The sequence below is a fragment of the Chelon labrosus genome, assembly GCF_963514085.1.
Source record: "Chelon labrosus genome assembly, chromosome: 17".
NCBI classification, from domain to species: domain Eukaryota; kingdom Metazoa; phylum Chordata; class Actinopteri; order Mugiliformes; family Mugilidae; genus Chelon; species Chelon labrosus.
The window spans coordinates 13,472,783-13,499,894 of NC_140350.1; the positions used below are offsets into that span (position 1 = coordinate 13,472,783).

A 27,112-nucleotide genomic window follows, 5' to 3' on the forward strand; every position below is an offset into this window, starting at 1 on the left:
CCTTGATCTCTGTCTCTGTCTCTGTCTCCTTGCACACATCTGATGGCAGCCCAGCAATCATATCTGCATATGAACCACAGACTCTGAAGGAGAGAGGAAATATGTTTGGAATCAGAGGTTTTAAATCTTGAATCTGGTGTTTGTACCACAAATTCTTTACTGTGAGATAGTTACATACTTGGCATATGCTTTCTCTAGCAGATGACCCCAGAATTCATTTTCCCCTTTGGAGCTCACAAGAAGCAGCTGCTTATTGTATGCTGGCAGGTAGTCGTCAATGACAACATCCACCCACTTGCCGAACCTCCAGAACTAAGTGGGAGTGACCATCGACAACAGACTGAACTGGAGGACCAACAGTACAGCTGTGTACAAGAAGGGCTGCAGCAGAATCTATTTCCTAAGGAAGCTGAGGTCCTTCAGGTCTATGCAGGTCAAAGCTGTGGGACACTGTGCAAAAGGAGGTGCGGGAGGAGTGTCTCAAAGTGCGCGATGATGGAGAATTCTGGTAAAGCTGTCAAAACAAATACTTCTAAGTGTTAGGGAGGAATTTGTGGTGATGCAGATGAAGAAGAAGAAGCACCAGAGTCCCATATGTCTTAGGCTGAAGGAGTTTATTTAGGCTCGATCAAGGAGAACAGAAGCTTCGTCATCACAACATAAGTGCATGAGTCCACCTCAATTCTAAGGGACAAACAGTAAGCTCAGATTCTTATACTAGAAAGGTGGGCCGAGGCAGCAAAGGGGAGATGTGTTAATATCCATTGGCTACAGAACATAAACATGAAGATAAGCATTCACACCAACTAGGAAATACAAATTGTCTTCCAGGAACGGAGGACATTATCATCCAACTCTACAGCTGTGCCTGTAGACAGCCAGACAGTGAGATTGAAGACGGCAAAGGGACCATGGCCTTGGCATGTTTCCTCAAAGACAAAATAGGGCAGATAACTGACCCCAGCAGTAATCTAACATTAACTACACAAACTATCTATCAGGAAGAGAAATTATTCTCTAACACTAAGCAGCATCCAAATCCTCTTCAAAACCAGTCACAATAGTCTTTTGAATATTTTTTACTCTGACCTGCCGCTGAGATTCACTTGATTCATTCTTCTGGTGGCCATCCATATTTACATTTAAAGTAATTCATTCAAAACTAAAACTGTCAACCAAACGGCCAATTCTTCATTCTCACTTCTGAGAATTCTCATTTCTAGAAAAAGAAATATTGTGTCACAACTTGGTATCTGACCAACTCTCATCTGCTCTAGACAAGCGACTGATTTTCACTTGCCAGGATATCTGACAGGTGAAAGCCTTCATTATCACATTAAAAAATGTCAAGCATGGTGACACGTCACAATGAGAAAAAACATGAAAAAAAAATCTTGAATTTGCAAACCTGTGCCCTTCTTGGTTTTGTAAGCCTAGTTTTGATTTCAGTGCATAATTCAAGTAATTTAATATTCACAGTTTAATTCAATAAGCCAAAGCGCATCTGAACAGCAAAATGTATTAAAAGTTTAAAGTAATAAATAAAACTGGCTAAATTACTAGTAAGTCACTGGCTGATACAAGTACAAGTAGATTTTTAATATATATAAAAGCTCATTTAAAAGATAGCAAATTCTCTATAAATATATGCTTACTTAAGTATCTCAATCAGATGCTAAATGATGTACTAAAAAAACTAAAAAGATAACAAAATAATTTTCGCATATATGATGCAAATGGCTTTAAAAATATTTAAACGTGACATGTGTTCCCACTCCTGTCCAGCAGGTGGCGACTGAGCGCGTCTTCCACGTCGATGTAGCGCGCAGCTAGAAGCAAATAAGTAGTGACGTCTTATTTCCGCGACTGTTACAGTTTATAAGCGCTGCCCATGAGCGCTGCCAACCGTTGTTTGCTAGTACATACCACAGTCAATGGTTGTTGGTCCTTCACTTTTTCAGTGCTCAGTCTGGTGTCGTGGTGTTGCGGGAGTCTTTATTGAACCTTTAAAGTGGAGTTAAATAAATGCAACTCCACGCTGCTTTTCAAATAACACACGTAAGTTGACGCAATTTCTCCTTATATCCGGTAGTTGAACGTTAGCAATGTAGTTCGGTAAGAGGAGTGATGATGCACAATATAAAAGATAAAATGATATATTGTGCTTAATTTGTCTCGTTTGGGTAAAGGTGTGTGTTAAACTACAAACATTGGACGGTTGACCTTTATCATCTCGTTTTTCTTCGAATGTGTGAATGTACTATTAGCTTCTCAAAATTAGTCCATGTTCTCCCCACTGGCTGAATCTCTTATAAATGATATAGGATGCAGTTAATTACAAGTATTTAGGTCCTGAACTCTAATTTCCAATGAACTCTAGTTAGCGACGGTTAGCAGCAGAGGTGGACAGAGTACACACATTCACTACTTGAGTAAAAGTACAGATACTCATTGTCAAATATTACTCCAATACAAGTAAAAGTAGCTTAGTCAAAATATTACTTAAGTAAAGTAAAAGTATTTGCTTAAAAAAATACTTAAGTAAAAGTATCTCAGAAAATACAGGAAAGGAAAGTAGCTTTATTGTCATTATACAATCCTCTCTACAATCCACAGCCTCATTCTTTCTCTTGGAGATACTCACTCACTCTCTCTCTCACACTCACACTCACACTCACACACACACACTCTCTCACACACACACACACACACTACAAGCTCATACAATTACGTTTAAAATGTTCATCAGCAATTTAACAAACATTAAGCTAGCTAACGTCAGTAGCTACTTTACATACCGCGACGTGCTTTTTCAGGTTGGAAGACGAGTTCTTGTAGGCCGTGATATAATTTGTTCGCGGTGAACACAACAAACATTTAAACAGAAACGAATCACTTTTTGTGGCAAAAATCTCAAACATGGGTTGAGTAAGCTCAGAAGTAGCGAGTAACGAGAGCATCAACAGAAATGTAGTGGAGTAAAAGTAAAAGTATCCCCCAAAAATAATACTCAAGTCAAGTACAGGTACTCAAAAACTGTACTTAAGTACAGTACTCAAGTAAATTTACTTCGTTACTGTCCACCACTGGTTAGCAGTCATACTTTATCTGAACTTCCGCTAATTCTTCGTTTTTGTTTTGTTTTGCATCCCTCTACTACTAGTGACCCAAACCTACAATATTAACTTTTACTAATTACAGTTAAGGGACCATTAATGTGTCAACCATGATGCTAAATCATACTTATTGGAAAATCCTCCTGAGTTTTCTCACGGATAATAATTTGAACTAAATATTTCTTGGCCATAGTTCTAGGCACTAAATTTATGGACCAATTTGTTCTAAAACTACTTGTATTTCCTTTCTCTCCTTAGGTGGACGTTGGTCTGCTAGTTCACAGCATGAGTTTAACAAATACCACATCATTGAGTTGCCTTATGTCCCCGGGAGGTGAGTGACAGTGAAGTGATCCCAGCTGTCTGGTTTAATGCAGCTGTCGGTGATGAAAACTGTGAATAGGAAGTGCCGTCTGATGCGACAACTGACGATGTTTCATTATCACTGTTCTGAGTCTCCTAAACCAGGGGTTCCCAAACTTTTCCATGCCAAGGCCCCCAAACAGCATTAGCTTCTGGCCGGGGACCCTCTTTGCAAACCTTCAGACAATGCTACAAAATATGTAAAGAAACATCTTTTATAATGTATTTTCTTACTTTTATTCACTATTCAATAACTACTACATTTGTTTAGTATAAGTGCTGCCTCATATTTTCTGATTTTAGTTGGCCAGGAGTTCTTAGGTTTTTTTTTTTTTGCAGCTGCAGCAGCAGCAGCAGCAGCAGCAGTGTCCTCCACGACAGGGCTGTTGGTCTGTTCCTTCAGTCTCTTTCTTGTCAAAAACCTGGCCATTTTGTGCTAGCTACATGCTAGCTACATGCTAGCCTGAGGAGCAAAGCAGCTTGATAAATGGTGCCACCACCGGGTCTGCACAGATTATGAGGTCATGAACGATGTTTTGACTGGCAGGGAATCAGAAAGATGAGCTTGGCAAATAACATTTAGATATGATATATTATTAAGAATTATGTTTTATGATAATGATTTAAAAAAAATAATTAGATTCTATTTTATAATAATGATTAAAAACAATATTTTATATTTCTTTCATTTTTCTGATTTTTTTTTTCTTATCTTCCCTCCAATTGTCTGAGGCGCCCCCTGGCGGCCCCCACTTTGAAAACCCCTGTCCTAAACTACCTGCTTCTCAGTGCTGATAAATGACATGCTGTCATTAATAAACCTGATTTCTTTTTTTGTCCCAGATGTATCCACTTCAAGGAGACGGAAAGACAAGATTAAGGTTAGTTTCATAAAGCTTTGTTACTCAAGTAAAATGCATGATATGTAGTGATGAAATCTAAACTGAATTAGCTGGAATTACCGTCAGATTGTTCAGTGGTGTATCTTGGTTTTCTGAACATGATGTGATGTAGGTCTGTTTGCTATAAAAACAAATGCACAGAGCGCTAATCCTATTATGTTTCCTCCTGCAGCTGAGAAAACCTGTGTGAGCAGCTATAAAGGGTGTTAAAGCTAGAAGACGCCACCTGATGGCAGTGTGTGAATGATGGGTAAGTTAACATTTCTTTAGTGACACTTAAAATGAAGTGCCGACAACTGATGTTAACAAACAATACAGCTACCCTTCTGTTGCTTCTCTAATGTTGTCGTTTTCATTCTCTTACAAGTTGCCATGTGTCGCTCTAAGCTCCCAGCTAATGCAGCATGGCTGACAGTTAATTTCATACAGGTAAATTTATATCTTCACATTATTTTGTCATAAAATGGAAGCCACTTCTGTTGTGATGAAACTAAAACTGATATAGCTGGAATTACCGGCAGATTGTTCAGTGGTGATCATTGGTTTTCTGAACACAAAAGGACAGTAACATTTCGTATTGAATTCCCTTAATATTTTGTTTCACAATTATTATTTTTCTTGTTTAAGGTGTTCAGATCTGCTGAGAAGTGACTGATCGTCAGTCCAGCTGCACTATTGAGATGATCACTGTAAGTTAAATTATAGATGCGTCATACGTTTGTTTCGTGAACTCACTTTTGTACCCTGAAAATGGGCTTCAAAGTCTGAACAGGTTTATACAACACAATTGCAAAAAATGCTCATGTTGTACATTAGTGAGTTCATTGAAACTTCTTTGCCCAGTGGTCAATGAATCCCTGAGCAGCTTTATCAATGATGAAAACCTGGAATAGGAAGTGCCGTCTGATGCGACAACTGACGATTTTTTTTCTGATCCTCTTTTCTGAGTCTTGAAGTTGCACTCGATGGATGTTTTCAAAATCAGTTTGTCTGTTCTGATGTCTTTATCTCCCCCCTCATATTTGTTTTAATTACAGGTGCACTTCTGCCAGCGTGACTGTCGCCTGATGATTGCAGTCAAGTTGATTTGACAGGTAGATTTTTAAGCTGCCGTACAAATAGTCATGATTAATTGTTGTGATGAAATCTAAACTGAAAATGCTGGAATTACCGTCAGATTGTTCAGTGGTGACTCTCGGTTTTCTGAACATTAAATGGCAACATCTCAGGATGTGAATGAAATTACTTGCAAACTAAACCCGTTTTTTCATCCTTCAGAATTAGATGGTTGCTGCAATGCTGCCTCAGTATACCTGGATGCACTATTTGGTAAGATATATCCATTCATAAGCAGAAATATTAACTTTTTAACTAGAGACAAAGGCAAATACCTGCTGATAAAATGTTCAGAAAGGCTGTCCAGTAATGTCCTCTGCTGGGAACTGACTAATTGCAGTATTAACAGGTTGTAGTGAAAATATTTTACCATAAACCTCTTCTGTGGAGTTGATGTTGGAGTGCATAAACATTAAGTTTTTGTGTCTAATCAAGCTGTTTCTGTTCTGAAGATGGCAAAAGGACCAAAGGAAATTGTTCTGAAGATGGATGGCATGTTGAACATTTTACTGTGTAAAAGTGCATTGATTCAATGTTTAATAAATTAAAAAAATGTATTTGTAACCAACTGTCCAACTACTTTTTGAGTTAGAGATGCAATATCACACATTCAAAAGAGAGCGTCTGTTAATATACGTGATGTTGGAGCCAAACAAAAATCAACGCTTCTAAGACACTATCGACACATGCTTTTATTTTTATTTGCAGTGCAGTTAGTTTCTCACCAGTCAAAATGCAGCCAGTTACAGAACCAATGTTTTAAAGTATAATCTGTGGATAATGTTTCTCACCAGTGTTCCAAAATGAGGATTACCTACTAGTTTTCTCCACTCTCCTTCAGAACTGTCATTTAAACATCCTCATGAGAGTGCTGACTCAAGGCAACATCACGGTTAATGAAAAGGTAGAGCTGAGAAAGCTCTCCAGTTGTAAGCGTGTTTTAAGGAGGTGTGAGCTGAAGCTGATGGATGGTTTTAAAGTAAGATGCAAATACTGGTCTGAGGTTTGGGGAAGGTTCTGAGGTCTTGGAAGGAACAAGAAACCAATTCTGTGTTTGAGGCATTTTTTCTGCCAAAAGCCTCATTGTGAAGGTTGAGGTGGAGTGTGATCTTCAACTGATAAAACTAGACAGGCTACAACTGCACCAACAAATTCATACTCCCTGCAGACATATTGACAAGATGGTGCTGGTTTTAGGTTTTTGGTTGTTTTTTTCCAAGTAACGGTAAACCAGCTTTGAAATTAAATCTCATGTGGTCTGTTCATTCTTTGGTAAGACAAGCCTCTGAGCTGCATGGAGTTGACATGTTTATGCAAAACCTTTTAATTGTGTTATTGCTGCATGTTCTCATGTTCTCATGTATCATCCAACTCTACAGCTGTGCCTGTAGACAGCCAGACAGTGAGATTGAAGACGGCAAAGGGACCATGGCCTTGGCATGTTTCCTCAAAGACAAAATAGGGCAGATAACTGACCCCAGCAGTAATCTAACATTAACTACACAAACTATCTATCAGGAAGAGAAATTATTCTCTAACACTAAGCAGCATCCAAATCCTCTTCAAAACCAGTCACAATAGTCTTTTGAATATTTTTTACTCTGACCTGCCGCTGAGATTCACTTGATTCATTCTTCTGGTGGCCATCCATATTTACATTTAAAGTAATTCATTCAAAACTAAAACTGTCAACCAAACGGCCAATTCTTCATTCTCACTTCAGAGAATTCTCATTTCTAGAAAAAGAAATATTGTGTCACAACTTGGTATCTGACCAACTCTCATCTGCACTAGACAAGCGTCTGATTTTCACTTGCCAGGATATCTGACAGGTGAAAGCCTTCATTATCACATTAAAAAATGTCAAGCATGGTGACACGTCACAATGAGAAAAAACATGAAAAAAAAATCTTGAATTTGCAAACCTGTGCCCTTCTTGGTTTTGTAAGCCTAGTTTTGATTTCAGTGCATAATTCAAGTCATTTAATATTCACAGTTTAATTCAATAAGCCAAAGCGCATCCGAACAGCAAAATGTATCAAAAGTTTAAAGTAATAAATAAAACTGGCTACATTACTAGTAAGTCACTAGTGTGGCTGATACAAGTACTTTCCATTTTTAATATATATAAAAGCTCATTTAAAAGATAGCAAATTCTCTATAAATATATGCTTACTTAAGTATCTCAATCAGATGCTAAATGATGTACTAAAAAAACTAAAAAGATAAAATAATTTTCGCATATATGATGTAAATGGATTTAAAAATATTTAAACGTGACACGATGTTCCCACTCCTGTCCAGCAGGTGGCGACTGAACGCGTCTTCCACGTCGATGTAGCGCGCAGCTAGAAGCAAATAAGTAGTGACGTTTTATTTCCGCGACTGTTACAGTTTATAAGCGCTATGAGCGCTCCCAACCAACCTGCGTTGGACTTAGTGATGGGCACGGCAGTTCTTTTGACTGTACTGAATCACTAGAATCAGTTCATTAAAATGATTCGTTCAAAAGATTCGTTCACCGAATCGTTCCGTAGCAGGAGCCCTGATTGATGTCACACGCATCCACATCCGGTGGTTGCCAAGGCAACCGCTCAGCGTATCTGTGGTCGGCAGCCCGGCGATCTGCGACATCAGTCCATACGGTTGACCAATAAAAGTTCAAATCACAAGCATTACAGCACTAAATACTAAAATATATGAATGGAGATTGACACAAAGACGTAGTAACGTTATACTAATTAGCAGACAACGGACTGAATCGGTTAGTCTATTGTTCCACGGTGGCACGTAATACAGCCAACAGAAAACTTACTAAAATACAAATGACAGTAGGCTACCACTGCGGCAAACACCAGTATGTTAACGTACATGCTAACATACACACTGAAAGTGTCCGTCAAATAACAGCATGTTTAACATTAGCATGTTAGCTTCTAGCCTCGTTTTATTCTATACAGTTTATAGGCTACTACACGGTGCTACACGGATGTCAACAAGCCAGCGCTAATTACAGCATGTACAGTTACTAAACGTGTCCCCTGCCCTGAGTGGCAGTTCTATCTGTGTGTTCAGCAGTAGCCTACGCGAGTGATTGACACAGGCCTCGTGATTCGCTGTAAGATTCTAGGATCACTAGAATCGCGAACGTACTGATTCGCTAATCTTGCAGTATCCTACGTTCGCCAATCATGAGTGGCAGTGCGAACGTGAATCGCCTGACAGACTCACCTCTGTTTGTAGCGAGTGACACAACACTACAGCAGCAGGAGGAGTTTATATATATATATATATATGTATATAAAAACCACACACATCACAGCTACAGCAGAAATTACTTTTAAAAACTTCAGATATTTAAATCTGCCTGGCAGTCAGAGCTTATAGACGTGTATTAATGTAAGGGTATTATATACACTGTTTTATATTATGTATTCCCCTGTAGGTCTAATGCAAATATGGTGCTCCGTCTAGTGCAATAATACATACCGAAGACCGAACATTATGTGCGTGCATTTTTCCAGCCTGTGTTTGTGACCAAATGTCAGAATCAGTTCATGAACTGATTCTGTCCTTGGCACGGCACGTTCGCGGCAGAGCTCAACTGAACTGAGAAAGGAACGAATCAGTTCATGAAGTGATTCCATTCAGTAGCCTACGTTCACTCAAAAGATTCGTTCAAACGAACGAATCATTCGCGACCGACGCAACACTAGCGTTGGTTGCTAGTACAGTCAATGGTTGCTGGTCCTTGACTTTTTCAGTGTTCAGTCTGATGTCGTGGTGTTGCCGGAGTCTTTATTGAACCTTTAAAGTGGAGTTAAATAAATGCAACTCCACGCTGCTTTTCAAATAACACACGTAAGTTGACGCAATTTCTCCTTATATCCGGTAGTTGAACGTTAGCAATGTAGTTCGGTAAGAGGAGTGATGATGCACAGTATAAAAGATAAAATGATATATTGTGCTTAATTTGTCTCGTTTGGGTAAAGGTGTGTGTTAAACACCTTTATTGACCTTATCATCTCGTTTTTCTTCGACGATGTGAATGTGCTACTAAGGGCCTACATCTACCGTCATTTCCGGACTATAAGCCGCACCCGACTGGGCTATAAGCCGCTGGTGTTTTAATGTTTAATTACCGTAAGGGTTTCTTCTACCACGGAGGGGATTTGTCGGGACAGAAATGACTGTTTGGAAAGCGTCCCATTTATTTACATTTGAGAAACACAATAAATCTTTCAATCAATCAATCGATCAAACTTTCACATCTTTGACATTACAAACAGCATTCGTGCAGTGCACACATAGGCCTAATACAACGGTGAGCTCCTAGCGCACTTCCTGGAGTCATAGTACCGTAGTAGTGCACAAAAAACAAAGCTTACAACGCTTGACGAGGCAATAACGTTAAATGGCTAAATTTAATTCGTTTTTAAAAGTGCTTGCCTGTAACACGGCAGCAAAAGTGCAGTAGGCCGGCTGCTCAACAAAATAACCAGCATCTTTTTCGAAAACAGCCAACACAGCAGTAAAGGTGCAGTAACACGGCCGTTTACTGTATCAAAATAACCAGCCTACTATACCAGAAAAGTCAGCCAGATCGATCGCCTTTAACTTAAAAGCAGCTCTCGTACTGCATTTGGGCTCACGGTTTGTTTTGCTCTCGTTACCTGGCGCGAACTGTCTGTCTCGCTCCTGCGCTTCCATGATAGTGCGCCCATGGTGACCGTTAGCTGTAAGAATCCATATGCCACCTGATGGCAGTGTGTGAATGATGGGTAAGTTAACATTTCTTTAGTGACACTTAAAATGAAGTGCCGACAACTGATGTTAACAAACAATACAGCTACCCTTCTGTTGCTTCTCTAATGTTGTCGTTTTCATTCTCTTACAAGTTGCCATGTGTCGCTCTAAGCTCCCAGCTAATGCAGCATGGCTGATAGTTAATTTCATACAGGTAAATTTATATCTTCACCTTATTTTGTCATAAAATGGAAGCCACTTCTGTTGTGATGAAACTAAAAGTGATATAGCTGGAATTACCGGCAGATTGTTCAGTGGTGATCATTGGTTTTCTGAACACAAAAGGATGGTAACGTTTCGTCTGAATTCCCTTGATACTTTGTTTCACAATTATTTTTTTCTTGTTTAAGGTGTTCAGATCTGCTGAGAAGTGACTGATCGTCAATCCAGCTGCACTATTGAGATGATCACTGTAAGTTAAATTATAGATGCGTCATGTTTGTTTCGTGAGCTCACTTTCATACACTGAAAATGGGCTTCAAAGTCTGAACAGGTTTATACAACAAAATTGCAAAAATGCTCATGTTGTACATTAGTGGGTTCATTGAAACTTCTTTGCCCAGTGAGCAGCTTTATCAATGATGAAAACCTGGAATAGGAAGTGCCGTCTGATGCAACGACTGACAATTTTTTTCTGATCCACTTTTCTGAGTCTTGAAGTTGCACTCGATGGATGTTTTCAGAATCAATTTGTATGTTCTGATGTCTTTATCTCCCCCCTCATATTTGTTTTAAGTACAGGTGCACTTCTGCCAGCGTGGCTGTCGCCTGATGTTTGCAGTCAAGTTGATTTGACAGGTAGATTTTTAAGCTGCTGTACAAATAGTCATGATTAATTGTTGTGATGAAATCTAAACTGAAAATGCTGGAATTACCGTCAGATTGTTCAGTGGTGACTCTCGGTTTTCTGAACATTAAATGGCAGCATCTCACGGTGTGAATGAAATTATTTGCAAACTAAACCTTTTTTTTTTTTGTCATTCAGAATTAGATGGTTGCTGCAATGCTGACTCAGTATACCTGGATGCACTATTTGGTAAGATATATCCATTCATAAGCAGAAATATTAACTTTTTAACTAGAAACCTAGGCAAATACCTGCTGATAAAATGTTCAGAAAGGCTGTCCAGTAATGTCCTCTGCTGGGAACTGACTAATTGCAGTATTAACAGGTTGTAGTGAAAATATTTTACCATAAACCTCTTCTGTGGAGTTGATGTTGGAGTGCATAAACATTAAGTTTTTGTGTCTAATCAAGCTGTTTGTCTTCTTCAGATGGCAAAAGGACCAGTGGAAATTGTTCTGAAGATGGATGGCATGTTGAACATTTTACTGTGTGAAAGTGCATTGATTCAATGTTTAATAAATTAAAATTTTTTATTTGTAACCAACTGTCCAACTACTTTTTGAGTTAGAGATGCAATATCATACATTCAAAAGGGAGCGTCTGTTAATGTACGTGATGTTGGACCCAAACAAAAATCAACGCTTATAAGACACTATCGACACATGCTTTTATTTTTATTTGCAGTGTAGTTAGTTTCTCACCAGTCAAAATGCCGCCAATTACAGAACCAATAACTACTTTTACTTGTCCTTGAGTCTTGCTCAAAGTTTGTTTTTGTTTTTGTTTTTTGTTTTTAAAGTATACTTTGTGGATAATGTTTCTCAGCAGTGTTCAAAAATGAGGATTACATACTAGTTTTCTCCACTTCTCTTCAGAACTGTCATTTAAACATCCTCATGAGTGCATGTTTTAAGGGGGTGTGAGCTGAAGCTGATGGATGATTTTAAAGCAAAATGCAAATACTGGTCTGAGGTGTTATTACCTTGGAAAAACAAGAAAGTGATTCTGTTAGTTTGAGGCATATTTTCTGCCAAAAGAATCATTGTGGAGAGTGATCTTCAACTGATAAAACTAGACAGGCTACAACTGCACCAACAAATTCATACTCCCTGCAGACATATTGACAAGATGGTGCTGGTTTTAGGTTTTTGGTTGTTTTTTTTCCTAGTAACGGTAAACCAGCTTTGAAATTAAATCTCATGTGGTCTGTTCATTCTTTTGTAAGACAAGCCTCTGAGCTGCATGGAGTTGACATGTTTGTGCAAAACCTTTTAATCGTGTTATTGCTGCATGTTCTCACAGTGTCTTGGGGGGCTTCCAGAGATGTCAACAATGTTAGTGTTCAAGTGCCTTTATAAATGTTCAGCGGGGTTGACGTCAAATGGAGGAAAATCTGACAGTTGGGCTCTTTGGTCTTGAAGTTCTTGCAAAGCTTGTGTCCAGTATCCTGCTGCAGTAAGAATCCTTGTCCATAAAAATGCAAACTGGAAGGTGTAAATTCCAGAAAATTAAAAGCTAGGGTGGGAATGATATGGTGCAGATGTCCAACTCCAGAGCAGCAAAGATACAGACATGATTATTCACATGTTTCACTGTGTGAAAAAATACATAATACAAGTTACATAGATAATAGGTAGGAGTCTATACAGTCACTGTCCCAATCTTAAATGACCACAGTCTGGAGAACAACAGTTAAATGTGGAACAAAGAGAAAACATTGCACCGAATTAAATGGTAGATAAGTCCTAGTATACAGACAGATATACTGCATAATGGGTGTCTGTGGTTCTTTAGGGGCGGTCCAAACTCGGGGTGAGTCCAGTATTGTCTTTGAAATACCTGTATGTCTTAACCCAACTCAAGTGTCTGCTTTGGAGACCTTTTCTCTTCCTCTAACATTCTATTAGACCATACCCCCTTACAAACCTCCAGTCTGATTTGACTCTGAGAATGCTCCTCTTTGCTTAGAATAACCGTTTGATTTCTGATGCTAACTTAGTTCCAATGCCATGTTTCCCTCCATCACAATACAATGTTCTGTTTGGAAACGTGAGGCACAGCCGTGTTTACAACAGATAGACAATGACTGATTTACTTGTAGCAAATGCCCTTGCTGAGTATCTCCAGGGTTGATGGGGTAAGAAGAGATAAACATATCATAGTATCCCTCCCTTGCACAACAGATGTTGCAGAAGTATGCAAATTATTGTTCACTGAATGTTACAACATGTTTGACGTGCATCAGTCCTGAGGTTGACTGACTTGATCCAGCATTGCCTTCATGAACTGAGGTTTAGATGCAAAACAAACAAAGGCTTTACCTTCCACAAAGGGAAGGTTCAAGTGGATGAATTCACCCTCGCTGTTAATAAGCGTGTCAAGATTATAAATTCGGTAGGGGTGGGACTCGATTAAAAAGAATAATTAATTAGAGGCTTTGTAATTAATTAATCTTGATTAATCACATTTTAATTGCATAACAATATTTGCCCCAAACTGAACAGACCTAAAGTTAAAGTACCATGAACTGAGGTTTAGGCTGGACGTAAGGGAAGCCCTGTGAAATTTAAAGGCCAAGATTGCAAGGATACTCAAAGATACTCTGCTCAATGAGGGGAGGAACTTTGAGGATGAAACGTTCCCAGCAAACCTCAACTCTGGGAAAACTGGAGGGTAAGACAGCTGAGGAGTTCAACGAGGTGGAGTGGCTCTGACCACATGTAAGTAAACTTGTCCAAATTTTATAAAAGAGGACAAAAAAAAAAAGAAAAACCCAAATGACTCTGACCTTTTACAGGGTATTATGATCCCTCATTTGTTGTGGACATGACTTCAAGGTTTGACTTCAAACAAGGATGAGTTGGTATGCAAACTTAAATTAGTCAATGTATTGTAAAGCCAACGTAAAAAGGCAAAAGCTTCATGAAATAATTCAACTGCAGTTGTGTGCTCTGTGCTTGTATCCAGGCAATTGCTGGTTCCTTTCATCTCTCGGAGCGCTGACTTTCCGTAAGCCACTGATGATGCAAGTGGTGCCTCAGGACCAAAGCTTCAAGGATAACTACGCAGGAATATTTCGGACCAATCCACAGTACCGTCTCACAATAACAAAGTACCAGGGAGACAAGAACGTCTTATTGTCTTTGCTGCAGAAACCTAATGAGGAATACCGCAGCAAAGTCAAATATCACGAAATGGGCTTCACCATCTACAAGGTCAGTGGTTTGTGTTTGCTGATGTGTGAGTAAACTGACCCAGCAGTTATCACTGGCTGACAGTGGCACGTGACCTCTGAGGTCATCAGGTCATATAAAAGCCTCTGCTTGGCCATTGTTCTCTCTCTTGCTGAAGAGCACAGAGCACAGACAGTACCCACAAGACTGAATGGCAAAGAGAAGGAGCAAAAACACATCAAACGAACTCTCAAGACATGTGGGTATCCCAACTGGGCCTTTGTCAAAGGCTCAAAAATATATCCCAAAAAGGAGAGGAGGAGCACAACAAAAGAAAGAACATCGCCAACCCGTACGTGGCTGGGGTGTCGGAGAAACTCCGGAGAATTTTCAGGAAACACAGGATTCCAGTTAATTTCAAACCAGGGAATACACTTGGGCAAAAACTGGTCCACCTTAAAGACAAAACACCCAGGCAAAAACAGAGTAATGTGGTGTATGCTGTTCAGTGTATCGAGAAGTGTACAGACCTGTACATTCGGGAAACCAAACAACCCATCCACAAATGCATGCACCAACACAGGAGAGCTCATCCATGCTGGCAGAGGAATAATTATTACTACTGTGGGTTGCAATTCCCTTTGACTATTTGCATATTAGCAGTGACATGGAATTGTTTTGAACCAAAAAAAACAAAAAAGGAAGTTGGGCACCTATGATAAAAAATTGCTTGTTTATTCATTCATTCATCTATCTTGTAACCGCTTGTCCTGTGAAGGATCGCGGGGTCTGCTGGAGCCTATCCCAGCTGTCATCGGGCGAGACGCGGGGTACACACTGGACATGTCGCCAGTCTATTGCAGGGCTAACACAGAGAGACAGACAACCATTCACACTCACATGCACCATAAAAGATTGTGTTACGGTAAATAATTATTTCAGAAAAGGGGTGAAAATGTTTTAGCTTGATTTGTGCATTGGTTTTTGTTTTGTTTTACGGTGTGTTTTTTTTTTTTTGTTTGTTTTTTACAATTTTTACAATTTTTACATTGCAAAAAAACATCTGCTGGCTCCAGCATTTCCAAGGATCACACCGTTCCTGGATGCAGACTGTTCACCACACTGCCTTCTGGGAAGATACAGAGAAATCAAATCCAGAATGAATAGATTAAAAAACAGCTACTGCCCTTAAGCCATCAAATTCCTCACACCATCAATCTCTCCTTCATAGACTGTTGTGCAATAACCTCCACTGAAACTCAATAGGCACATTTGCACTACCATGGATACCATTTTCCATACCATTTTCTTTTCCATTCCCACCTGCACCCTATAGAGAAAAAATTAATTCCTCAATTCCCTTAGGGGGTTAACTGTACCGCTTGTTGAAAAGTTTTACATCATATGACATGAATAAGTTATTTGGACTAGATTTTATAGCATCCATAACTCACATACAACCCACTCTTATTGTTTCATTCTTATGCGTTCACAGGCGTTGTCTACCATAATTCAACTCCCACATCAGAAGATCCTTCTTCTTTTTATTCAAAATTGTATATTTTTAATTCTCTCCCAGGTTTTTATTTTAGGTGTGTGTGTTGTGTTAGTTTAAAAAAATTATTTGAGACTAATTTGATAGGTAAAGATGCAGATTTCTCTGTTCTGTCTCATGATATACAGTGGACTTAACATGTCAGTTTAGCCAGACACAACAAATTTCTCATGTTCATTGAAATTACTAAAAAGCACGAAACAAACATCCATCCAAGTTTATGCACAAAAGCAGTAGAAAGGATTGATTCAGGGCCACAGTGAGAGGAGATATGAAACAAAAGTAAGACAGGTAAACATAAATAAATAAATACATTCACATCTGATTGCTAACCTGCAAGTTTTGTCTGCCTTTGAGTATAAATTAACAAAACACAACATGTCAAAAGAGATCAGAATATCAGATATTTTCTCCCCTCCCATTGTGGTTTCTTTATTACCTTGAGGGCACAATAAACTCAACACTTACGTAACACAGTGTGAATATAAGAAAGGAGCAGTGCACTGCACAGACCAGAGAACCAGCTCTTGGTTGTCCCCATCTCTCAGGTAATCCTGTGTTCATCTCTGAATCTGCTTTTGCATTTTAAATTCCACTCTCATTTAATATTTCTTTTTGTATTTCAGAGTCCCTCTGAAGCCTTTGGTCAACATGCCTTCATCTGGAACCTGCACCTCTATCATCAACCTGCGCTACCAAGATGGTAGTGAGGGAAGCCCGTCTAACCCTGCCAAGTACAAAAACCAAGACTATGCGCAGCTGAAAGATGACAACCTTCGCGAGGGACGGCTGTTTCTGGACAGCACATTCCCTCCCAACAGCGCTTCCTTGGGTGACCTAGGCTTGAGTGACTTGCCGGATAATGACGTGGAATGGCTTCGTCCTTCGGTAACATGATTCAGAATGGGTTTTTTTGCTGTTTTTCTCTGTATGTGCATTTAAATTCTTGTCAGCATCACGTTAATTTTGTGTACTGTCTTGTCCAGGAAATCTTGAGAACACGCAACATCAACTCCGAACCAGTTTTCTGTTCAAAAGGAGCCTCTAGATTTGACTTTGGCCAAGGCTCTCTGAGTAAGGAAAGATTTCTGGTTTGAAGCTGAAGACAACAAAAAAGACTGACTTGATTAGGTGCAAATGAGAACTATGTGGCAGTACTTAAGAGAAGTATTTGCTTTCTTCACCTACCAGGCGACTGCTGGTTTCTTGCGGCAATTTCTTCACTGACTATCCACGAACACCTGATGGCTCAAGTTGTGCCCATGGAGCAGTCCTTTGATAACTATGCAGGAATATTTCACTTCAGGGTAAAGAATTAATCTAATGGTTTATTTCAGTGTGTCAAAGAGATTATTTCATGATACTTTGGAACGATAGATTGTGGTTATTAATTAGTTTTTGTCCTCAGTTCTGGAGGTTCGGCAAGTGGGTGGATGTTGTCATTGACGACTACCTGCCAACAAACAATAAAGAGCTGCTGCTTGTGAAATTCAAAGGGGAAAATGAGTTCTGGGCTCCTCTGCTGGAGAAAGCATATGCCAAGTATGTAACTATCTCACAGTAAAGAATTTGTGGTACAAACACCAGAATCAAGATTTAAAACCTCTGATTCCAAACATGTTTCCTCTCTCCTTCAGAGTCTGTGGTTCATATGCAGATATGAATTTTGGCATGCCATCAGATGCCTGCAAGGATTTCACCGGAGGTGTGAGCATTTATTACAATTTTAAGGAAGGGCACTCCTTCAGTCATGTTGACGAGCTGTGGCTTCAGCTGAGCAGAGCCACTGGGTGCAATTCAATGATTTGCTGTGGGACTGACCTGAAAGGGGTAAAAATTGTAAGAATTCTTGTTAGATTTTTCTTAATCACACCTTTGTTTAGGACTTTTAAACTTAGTTTTCCATCTCTGTCTCTTTCAGAGGATGATGGACAACAACGTTGAGACTGGATTGGTGGATGCACATGCTTATTCCATCACAGCTGTGACTGAGGTAAACAGTGACGCTGCAAAAGTATATGCAAGAATTAGTCTCAAAATGAAAGCCACAAGAGCTTAATTAGCAAGATTTTGACAGTATTATTTTTGCACTGGTTGCTCATACAGTTCTAGAAGTATTCCAAGTTTCTGATTTTTATTTATTTATTTATTTATTTACCAGGTCAGTTATTACGGCTCCAAAGTAAGGCTGCTGCAAATCATGAACCCTTATGGAGATACGGAGTGGAAAGGAAATTGGAACGACAAGTATCTGAATTTATTCCTAAAAGAAAATGAAAATAAATTTGTGTATATTATTTTGAAGAAAGGAAGCAAAAAGAAGTCCTTTCCATCGTTCCATTCCACTGTTCAGTCCTTGATGTCTTTCTTGTGCTCAGCTGCGACATGTGGAAAAGTGTGAGCCAAGAAGATCGGAAGAAGTGTTTCAACCATGAAGATGGAGAGTTCTGGTAAATCAAACAGCAGCGCTGTCATAAACTAATGTATAAACATTATAAAAAAAATGCACTATGAGCGTGGAAAGACTTCACAAGGTGCCTTCACAAATGATAAAAACAAGCAAGCATACAATTTTGGTTTGGATGTGGGGTAGCAGTACTTGGAGTGAAGTTTCTATGCTCAGTGTTAACATTTGATTTCATTTTACATGTCTACCAGGATGGAGCTGAAGGACTTCTGTGTCTATTTCAAAATGATTTCTATCTGCTGTGAGAATCCTAACTTCCTTGACGGCGACTATACCTGCCAGTGGAAATCCATGACTTACGATGGCAGCTGGGTTGCAGGGATAAATGCAGGTGGCGACGTGAACAAGTGTGAGTCCAGTTCAATCACTTACTGCTAACTGGGAACAATATGGTTTATCTCTCATACTTTTTACCTTTTAACCCTCTTTTAACTTGATTTGCTTCTATGTTTGTCATTACCTGTAGCCTCCTTTGCAACAAATCCTCAGTACCGCATCCAGGTGAAAATCATTGACGAGAAGGAGAGGGGAGACCAAAACGTCGTACTCTCCCTGATGCAGAAACCTGAGCAGGAACATCGCAAGGAGAGAAACTTCCACCCAACTGCACTTAAAATCTTCAAGGTGTTCATTCTGAACTACTGTCTGTGAAATATCAAGCAATGATTTAATAAGACAAAATTCATATTAGCAAATGTGGAAATTTCTTAGTTTCTGACTGATCTGAAAATCATATAATGACATTTCTGTTTCACATTTAACAGGTTCCACCAGGGGTAAGTACACAGGAGAGCATGTATCACACTTCGGCTGTGTGTTCACAATCAAATCATCATCAAATAGGCTCATAAATAAATAAAGTTCAGGAAAGAATTTCGTTTAATAAAATGAGTTCCATATTCATTCCAGACCAAACAAGGACGCCTGGGACCCTCCTTCTTTGACGGAAAATGGCGTGGGAAGGACCACCAGATGTACAGTTATGAAAGGGAGGTCGTTCAGGTGCACAGTCTGCAGCCCGGGGAGTACGTCATCATCCCCTGCACCATGGAACCCAACACAAATGCAGAGTTTGTTCTCACTGTCTACACCAAGGTCGATGCTCAGATCAGGTAAAGACTTCTCAGATGCTGCAACGAAGGCTTTTATTCTAAAGACCATTTGAGTATCTAAGCCATACTGAAGGATTGCCATTAGAGTCAGACATTTTCCAAAAATAACAGAAAGACTTTAACACATTCTCCTCTGTATCCAGCCCCCATACTGGAAGAGGAGATGATGATGACCACAAGGAAGCAGAGGTATGAAATTTAAAGAAACAAACTTGTAAACTTTAGAGCCTCTCACTCAGACAGATGTTTGTGATGATCTGACAAGCTTTGTTCTCTTCAAGGTCCCTACAACTCCAGATGAGGGAACGACTGACGTCAGCCGTTCCTTGTTCAATCGCTACGCTGATCAGGTGTGATATTACTTTTTGCTTTCTCTTCACTTCTTTCTCTTTCATTTCTGATCTCTATCAAACATAGTTTCTGTGTCCATTGTCAGAACGGAGAGTTGAATGCCATGCAGCTCCAGAAGCTCCTGAATGACCAGTTTCCTCATGGTGAGTTGACTTATCACATTGGCTCTTGAAACACTCAAAATCGTGATTCATTTGTTGTAAATTCTGACTCCTTTTTCATCACAGGCCCCTACCGCGGCTTTAGTGTGGACACCTGCAGCAGCATGATTGCTATGGTGGATGTATCCTTAAATACTGAAATGGTTTCCTGTCCTTTTCACTAAACAACAAAAACATTTCAGTCAGAATGAAACATTCTCACCTGCAATTGTTTGTCATGTCTTCTATGAGATATCCTTAACATGCACAGCTTGACAAAAGGATGATGATGACCTACACTGAGTTCTCCATTCTCTGGAAGAAGATGAATGAATTCAAGGTAATCCAGATAATGATAGCTCTATCCCTCTGAGATGTATTACACATACTTAGTGATGAGCAGTTAATGATTTAAAAAAATCTCTCTCAGGATCTCTTCCACCGCTCTGATCTGAATGGCAACGGATCTCTGACTAAATACGAGCTCCAGAACGCAATTCAGGCTGCAGGTACGACTGTTTATCTTTGCTTTTGGACGTCGCTATAACTTAGTAAGATGTTTAAACAATCACCACAGGAACATCCTTTATATCTGGAGTTATATCTATATTCTAACTGGAGTATTCATCACTTTCTCTTTGTGTTCATACCAGGAATTGATACGAATGACTCCATGGTTAGCATGATGATGTTTCGGTATTCGGTATTCTCATCCACCTCCTTGGAGCAGTTCATCACTCTCATGCTTCGCCTTCAATACACATCAGGTGAGTGACCTGGCAACTTTAACATTGCTTACAAAAACACATAAAACTTGGTGTTAATTTGATCAGAATGTAGACGGCTGTGGGGCTGAACAAGTAAATCCATGTTGTTCATCCATTTCAAAATGTGTTTAAGCTCATAGTGCATTAAATAAACCTGAGTGCTTTGCTTTGCAGACACTTTCAATCGCAAATCAACCAATGGAACGATGACTGTGACCTGGGACGAGGTGTGTATTATTTAGTGTATTATCACATGATGCCATCTATTGATGTATTCCTCATTACTTAATACAAACATGCAAAAGATAATCATATTATCTGACCTAAAACTAGCATTAATACATTCCCATATATAAATATCACAAGTCAAATATTCAAATATAGTCAAATATTGAGGCTGCAGCATCAGTATTGGACATTAATAAATGTGGTATTGGGTCATCCCTTTCTGCTATATGTTATACTATTATATATTTCTACATTGTGTATGGAAAGCACTTAACATAAAGACAGTTAGAGATAGTAATGCTAAACTGCCTTTTCTTTTTTCAGTGGTCCATCCACACCATCTACAGCTAGACCAAAGCTGTCACAGACGTCAGGAGACACGTGAAAAAAGATTCCTGCAACCGAGCATTGCTTTTATTAGAACTGATGTCTTCCTGTACGAAAACAGTGTATTTGCAGTAACACAATGAAAAAGAATCAATAAAATGTGTTACTCTGAATTGTCTTCTGTAATGGTCATTCTTTTAATATGGAATTTAATATCGAACAGAAAATGTCTGAAGAACAGGAAATGTCTGAAAAAGGAAACTGTGAACAAGTGATTATTTTATTAATTCATCACCGACTACATCTGATAAAAAAGTGAATAAACACCACGTCATTCCACGCTAGTCCATCCTCCAAATTGAGCAATAAGATTTAGTTTTCCTATTTACATTCCAGTATGTGATGAAGTTGTCAATGTTTTACTCATATTTACAGATCAGCATTGTTATTTCATTTAAATCAAAAGTTCCTGTCTCCCAGACCATGAGAGCACCATTTCAAAAAGTGGTTTCAGGAACCACTGTTGGCAATCTTTTACACTTTCATTTTTGTCCCATGGAAAGACTGTAACCAGCAATGAAGAGATCCTGCTAACAAGAATTTTTAGCTTATTCCTATGTGCTATTGACCTCAATCTCACTTGGACCGTTGCAGGAAACACCCACCAGTGTTGCCAAATGTGTATAAATTCACAGCTGAAAATAGTCCGCAGCAAATCACCATTCCCACCGGTTTGAAGAACATTTGTTAAAACCGACAGAGCTCAGCTGTTGTTGGGCAGTAATAGAAACTATAAATATTTAAAACCTCAGTAAGGACCAGTGGGTTTGGGTAACAAAACGATTGACAGAAGAAGAAACTTGTTGGGTTTTGTCTTTCCATGGGATTTATTCAAGATAAAGAAAATAACAAAAACATTTGTTAATCTTATCCATTCAACTGAGAAAAAGGTTGAGTGCAATTCAGGTATGTTTTCATTGTGTGCTGGACAACTCTTAGTCCTCCTCTTTCTCGATGTAGCTCTTACATGCAGAGCGTGCCATCTGTCTGGCCATGTACCTCTCTCTTGCCGAACTGACAGCCTGATCCGTGCTGCGCTTTGCAAACTTGTTCACCTTCTCCTCCGTTCCCTCTTCCTCCTCACCTTCCCTTTTCTGTTCATCTTCTTTTTCCTTTCTTTCTTCTGTGACTGCTTCCTTCTTTTCTGGATCCTTTTCCTCTCTCTTCACTGCCTTCTCCTTCTGGGGTTCTTTCCTTTGTTCCTTCTCTTCCTCTCCATATTTATCCTTCCGCCTCTCTTCATTTGGATTCCTCTTCTCTCTTTCCCCATTCTTGTCCCGCTCTCTTTCTCTGGGGCTCCTCTCCCTCTTACCGTGCCTATCTTCCCTCTCTGTATCCCCCCTGCCTCTGCCTCTGTCATCCTCTCTGCCTCGATCTCTGTCTCTGTCCTTCCTTCTATCCCTGTCGCTTCTTCTTTCTCCATGTCTGTCATCCCTTTCCCTTCCCCTGTTTCTGTCCCTATCTCTGTCTCTGTCTCTATCTCTGTCTCTATCTCTGTCCCTCCCTCTGTCTCTGTCTTGGTCTCTGTGGCTCTTCTTATGCTTGTCTCTCTCCCTCTCTTTTTCCTTTTCTTCTCCGCTCCCTGATGATGGTGACCTCTGCCTGTACTGGCGTTTCGAGTGTGCAGAACCCCCACCAGGCTTGCTAAACCCAGACTTCTGCCCCTCCTCACTGTCACTGCACGAACTTGGGATATTGTCATGCGACGTCGGGGAGGGAACAGGTGAAGTCCTCTCTGAGTCTTTCGAAACCTTCGGGGTTTCACTTCTGTGGAATAAATAATATTAAATTAAAAAGGTTACATTAAGAGCTCGGTATAGTTCTGGAAAACATGAATTAATGACAAGCTATGACTGACTTTGCAGAGTGATCCGGTATTGCCTCCTCTCCTACGGTCTGATTCAGCAGGTGCCGGTAGAAGCCACTCAGGTCTTTCTGTTTTTTCACATCCAAAGCAGCTAAGGAACAAAAATGTATTAAATTCAAACAATTAATATATGTATATTGTCTGACAAAAAGGACATCATTTTTCAAATGATAAAATATATTAGGTTAATTAAAGTAATCAAGATAAATTTATTTTCTGAACTTTGTTCTTTCAGAATATATCTGAAAGATCACAGGCTATTTTCAGACGGTCAGCACATTTGAGCATATATGTTTTTACAATATCCACCACAAAAATTGCTTTGAATTTATCCAACTTTTATCTCACGTGGAACAAAATTATCCCTCTAACCTTCCATCTCGGCAATTCTTTTCTCTTTCTCTTGCTCCTCCTTCTGCTCCAGAAGTTTTTGCTTATAAGCTGAGGTAACGTAAGCGTCTTTATCAGCAAACTTCTCTCCCTCTGCCTCTCTTTCCTTCTGAATTTTCCTCTCTTCTCTTCGTTCCTGTTCTTTCTTTCGGTCCTCGACTGCTTTCATCAGCTGGTGGATATATTTTGGCTGAAATGAAAATAAGCAGACACAGAAATGAACTTATTGTCCATGAGGATTTTATAGCTCGTATTTTACTGTTTGTTACACCAAGCAAATGTTGCACAACATAAACAATAAAGTTATAGTGAGTTCCAAATGTAGCCATACAAGTTTTAAATATAAATGAGATTACCCTTTTGTCTGCACCTCCCAGAACTTTTTTGTTGCTCTCAATTCTCTGTTTTTGAATGTCATCGTACACAGCATCGTAGTCATATACAGTGCTGTCCTGTTCGAGAGCCTTCTGCATCTCCAGGCGTGTCTTTAGACAGAAAGAGAGCAAGAGAAAGATTGACAAAGACCAGAGAAATACAAATCAGAGCATTGATTACACACTAACATTAACTGGACCCCAAACACGTGACACCTTTCTCTCACCTGCTTCATCATCTTCTTCTTGATAGCTTCTCTCTTCAGACTCTCCCCAACTGAGGTCTAAGAAACAAAACATACCAAAACTTCATTCAGTATATTTGGACAGAATACTCTGTTTAATTTTCATAATAGTGAAAATTCTTAAATGTATTAATTGCTGACCGGCAAGGGATAGTGTGTTTACCTCCTTATAAAAAGTCTACAGTTTACCCACCTCCTCATCTGAGTCATCCCCAAACACTGAGGGTTTCTGCAGAACACCTGTCTTTGACAATCCCTTCTTCTGCGGCAAGATCAGCCCGTATCTGAGGGTAATCGGGAAACAAGTTCTTTTTTACTCTGTCCTAAATTTCAGATATCAATACATGCAAAAAAACTCACAATTCACCAGGAAAAGAGGTAGTATCTCTAGTGGAACAAATACAAAGACTTTGGATCTCAAACCAAAACTAAATCAGCCATTTGAATGGACAGCATAATGTAAAAGGAAGGTCTCATACTGAGTGTTTGGAGGATCAGAGATACAGTATGTCTCCAGCTTTTAGAACCAAACTGTCTCTTAAATACTGATATGTTTTGCACCAAAACAGTATATAGTCCGAATACTTTAACAGCAAACTGCAAAGAAGTTTCTTCTTTTCCATTTTCCAGGTGCAAGAGTTGCCACATTTATTGATGTTTTCAACGTATGTTAACTTGGTCATTAGCTTGGTGGCTTTCTGGACATAAAACCTACTGGAAAACTAGCATATAACTGCACTGCGAGCTATAAATGTTTTTAACTTCTCCCGACAACATGCAAGGTACAATTAAGACGTCTGATAAATAAGCTGTGAAAACGCGTGCACATATTATACTAGATAATAAGCTGATTTAAGTTATAAGGGAGGTTAGCATAACGTTAGCATATCGCTAACGAGCTAACTGCAGAAGCTGCAATGGAAACCTCTGTTTGTACAAATGTTTCCCAACCACAGCTGCTATAGTGAATCACAGTCTTTATCACGACTATAACTGTACCGCCGGTCAACTGAAAGAAATTACTAACAGTTAATCACACACTGTTATAACTACGTTAGCATGTTTGTGACTTACTGTTTTGTAGGGGCCGCCATCTTGCTCTGCGGACTGTGAGCGAGCACGGCAGATTCGACACAATACATTTCATAAATATCATATAAACAAATGCTGCTTTGACATATTTCCGCAGTAGTGGGAATATAGTTATATTTTAGGCAGTTAACCTTTCTTCTGTTACAACTAAATATGACCTGTTCGACTGTTGCGAATATGCAGACCCAAAAACGCAATTAAGAAACTGACTGATGAGCAAAATGGGATTTATCACTAACATGTGCATTTTAGGGGGTATATATATATTGATATATGGGCATATTACCATAGAGCACTAGGACAAATGTGAAAACACTGCTATTATAGAGATATTGCATCTATTATAGCTACCACTAGATGACGATATAACTCCACAGTGTAACTCATTGACCAGTCTCTCGTAAATGACATATTTATCCAGTCCAATCCAGTCCAATGGAGTCCAGTCCGGAGTTAACACAACATAAAATAAGTGATCATAACTTAAACAAACTGTTGCTGAATAATTTTTCATTTAAAATTTAAACTTAACAATAATGGAGTGTATAAAACTCCTCTCAGATGCAAATTGTAAAGAGATTTACATATTACTTGACCATTTGAAGAAAGTTCACCCCTTAATTAGGAATAAGATTTAATTATTTCTTGTATTTTATATATATACAGTATATATATATATAAAAACGTCCCTCTCACCCTCTTGGGGTGGTATTTGTGTCATCCTCAAGCTCGGGTCCTCTACCAGAGGCCTGGGAGTTTGAGGGTTCTGCGCTGTTAGCTGTTCCTAGGGCTGCACTCTCTGGGACTGAGGCTTCTGATGTTGTTCCTGGAATCTGTTGAAGCCACTCCCCCAGTTTGGGGGTCACTGCCCCGAGTGCTCCTACTACCACGGGGACCACACTTGCCTTGACCTTCCACATCTGTTTCAGTTAACACAGTGTGAAAGCAAAATAATACAGCTGTTTGAGAATTTTGCAGCTTTAGTAGGCTAGGTGGGATTTTATGTTCAATGTATGGTCTTGGCTTGAGAAAATCTGATCGACTCTTTGGGCAATCATTTTTATAAAAAAGAAAAATAAAAAATTTGCATTGGCTGCCCCCTTGAGCCTCTTGAGGATGATAGCAAAGCTGTCATCCCTGATGAAAAATCAGACACACCCCCTTAATAGCACCATAATAGCACTGGGCAGCGCTTCAGCAGCTGACTGCTTCACCCGTTCTGTGTGAAGGAGAGTTACTGCAGGTCCTTCTTTCCCGCTGCTGGGAGGCTCAGGCAGGAGGCTACGAAGCATTAACCTCAGTGCCATGTACCAATGTTGTGGACGACAGCAACCACAATTTAACCCCTGCACTAATAGATTATTTTGTCGATGGCACTGCAGCATCGCTTAGTTCAACTTTAAACTTAGTTGCTCCTCTGAAAAAGAAGGTCATAAATAGGAGGAGGCTAGCTCCATGGTATAATTCACAGTTGCGCTGTTTAAAACAGGCAGCCCGAAAGCTAGAAAGAATTTGGCATTCCACTAATTCTGAAGAAGCTCGCATAGCCTGGAAAGATAGTTTAACAACTTATAAAAAAGCTCTCAGTAGTATTAGAACAGCATATTATTCATCATTAATAGAAGAAAACAAGAACAACCCCAGATTTCTTTTCAGCACTGTAGCCAGGCTGACAAAGAGCCACAGCTCTGTTGAGCCATCTATTCCTTTAGCCCTCAGTAGTAATGACTTCATGAGCTTCTTTACTAATAAAATTGTCGGCATTAGAGAAAATATTCAAGGCATCCTTCCAACAGCTGTTAAAGATGCAAGTA

General features: G+C 39.4%; 2 protein-coding genes and 1 long non-coding RNA gene across 3 annotated transcripts; 2 read left to right on the top strand and 1 right to left on the bottom strand.

The window, feature by feature from the left end:
* The first annotated feature begins 1,913 nt into the window (after positions 1 to 1,913).
* On the top strand, positions 1,914 to 7,585 carry LOC311502874. Its single transcript, XR_014699558.1, has 9 exons — positions 1,914 to 2,058; positions 3,375 to 3,450; positions 4,323 to 4,360; positions 4,554 to 4,631; positions 4,749 to 4,810; positions 5,009 to 5,070; positions 5,419 to 5,475; positions 5,660 to 5,710; positions 5,950 to 7,585. It is a non-coding gene; the product is annotated as an uncharacterized lncRNA (long non-coding RNA).
* An 8,753-nt stretch (positions 7,586 to 16,338) lies between these two features.
* Positions 16,339 to 21,443, top strand: LOC311502303 (calpain-1 catalytic subunit-like). Its single transcript, XM_084564472.1, has 22 exons — positions 16,339 to 16,426; positions 16,505 to 16,766; positions 16,865 to 16,952; positions 17,070 to 17,185; positions 17,287 to 17,420; positions 17,516 to 17,708; positions 17,800 to 17,871; positions 18,040 to 18,125; positions 18,257 to 18,328; positions 18,537 to 18,694; positions 18,812 to 18,969; positions 19,110 to 19,121; positions 19,255 to 19,457; positions 19,601 to 19,646; positions 19,739 to 19,807; positions 19,894 to 19,951; positions 20,036 to 20,091; positions 20,220 to 20,288; positions 20,379 to 20,457; positions 20,602 to 20,715; positions 20,890 to 20,942; positions 21,268 to 21,443. The coding sequence occupies exons 2-22, from the start codon at positions 16,530 to 16,532 to the stop codon at positions 21,292 to 21,294; spliced, it is 2,100 nt and encodes a 699-aa protein (XP_084420598.1). The 5' UTR covers positions 16,339 to 16,426; positions 16,505 to 16,529; the 3' UTR covers positions 21,295 to 21,443.
* Positions 21,444 to 21,480: 37 nt separating this feature from the next.
* Positions 21,481 to 25,336, bottom strand: nsrp1 (nuclear speckle splicing regulatory protein 1). The gene is made up of 7 exons (XM_084564473.1): positions 25,281 to 25,336; positions 24,400 to 24,490; positions 24,189 to 24,245; positions 23,944 to 24,072; positions 23,570 to 23,777; positions 23,189 to 23,288; positions 21,481 to 23,097 (listed from the first exon to the last, which is right to left on the bottom strand). Exons 1-7 carry the CDS (start codon positions 25,298 to 25,300, stop codon positions 22,266 to 22,268), a joined length of 1,437 nt encoding a protein of 478 aa, XP_084420599.1. The 5' UTR covers positions 25,301 to 25,336; the 3' UTR covers positions 21,481 to 22,265.
* Positions 25,337 to 27,112: the final 1,776 nt, after the last annotated feature.

What these genes read in the sequence shown, in the direction of transcription:
- nsrp1 (XM_084564473.1), bottom strand. Translation starts at nt 25,300, where the DNA reads ATGGCGGCCCCTACAAAACA. An exon ending in TGGGAGGTGCAGACAAAAGG is followed by an intron (nt 23,778 to 23,943) that starts GTAATCTCATTT and finishes TTTTCATTTCAG; the next exon opens with CCAAAATATATCCACCAGCT. An exon ending in AAGAATTGCCGAGATGGAAG is followed by an intron (nt 23,289 to 23,569) that starts GTTAGAGGGATA and finishes TTTGTTCCTTAG; the next exon opens with CTGCTTTGGATGTGAAAAAA.
- LOC311502303 (XM_084564472.1), top strand. Translation starts at nt 16,530, where the DNA reads ATGCCTTCATCTGGAACCTGCACCTCTATCATCAACCTGCGCTACCAA. An exon ending in GTGGGACTGACCTGAAAGGG is followed by an intron (nt 17,709 to 17,799) that starts GTAAAAATTGTA and finishes TGTCTCTTTCAG; the next exon opens with AGGATGATGGACAACAACGT. An exon ending in TCGCCTTCAATACACATCAG is followed by an intron (nt 20,716 to 20,889) that starts GTGAGTGACCTG and finishes TTTGCTTTGCAG; the next exon opens with ACACTTTCAATCGCAAATCA.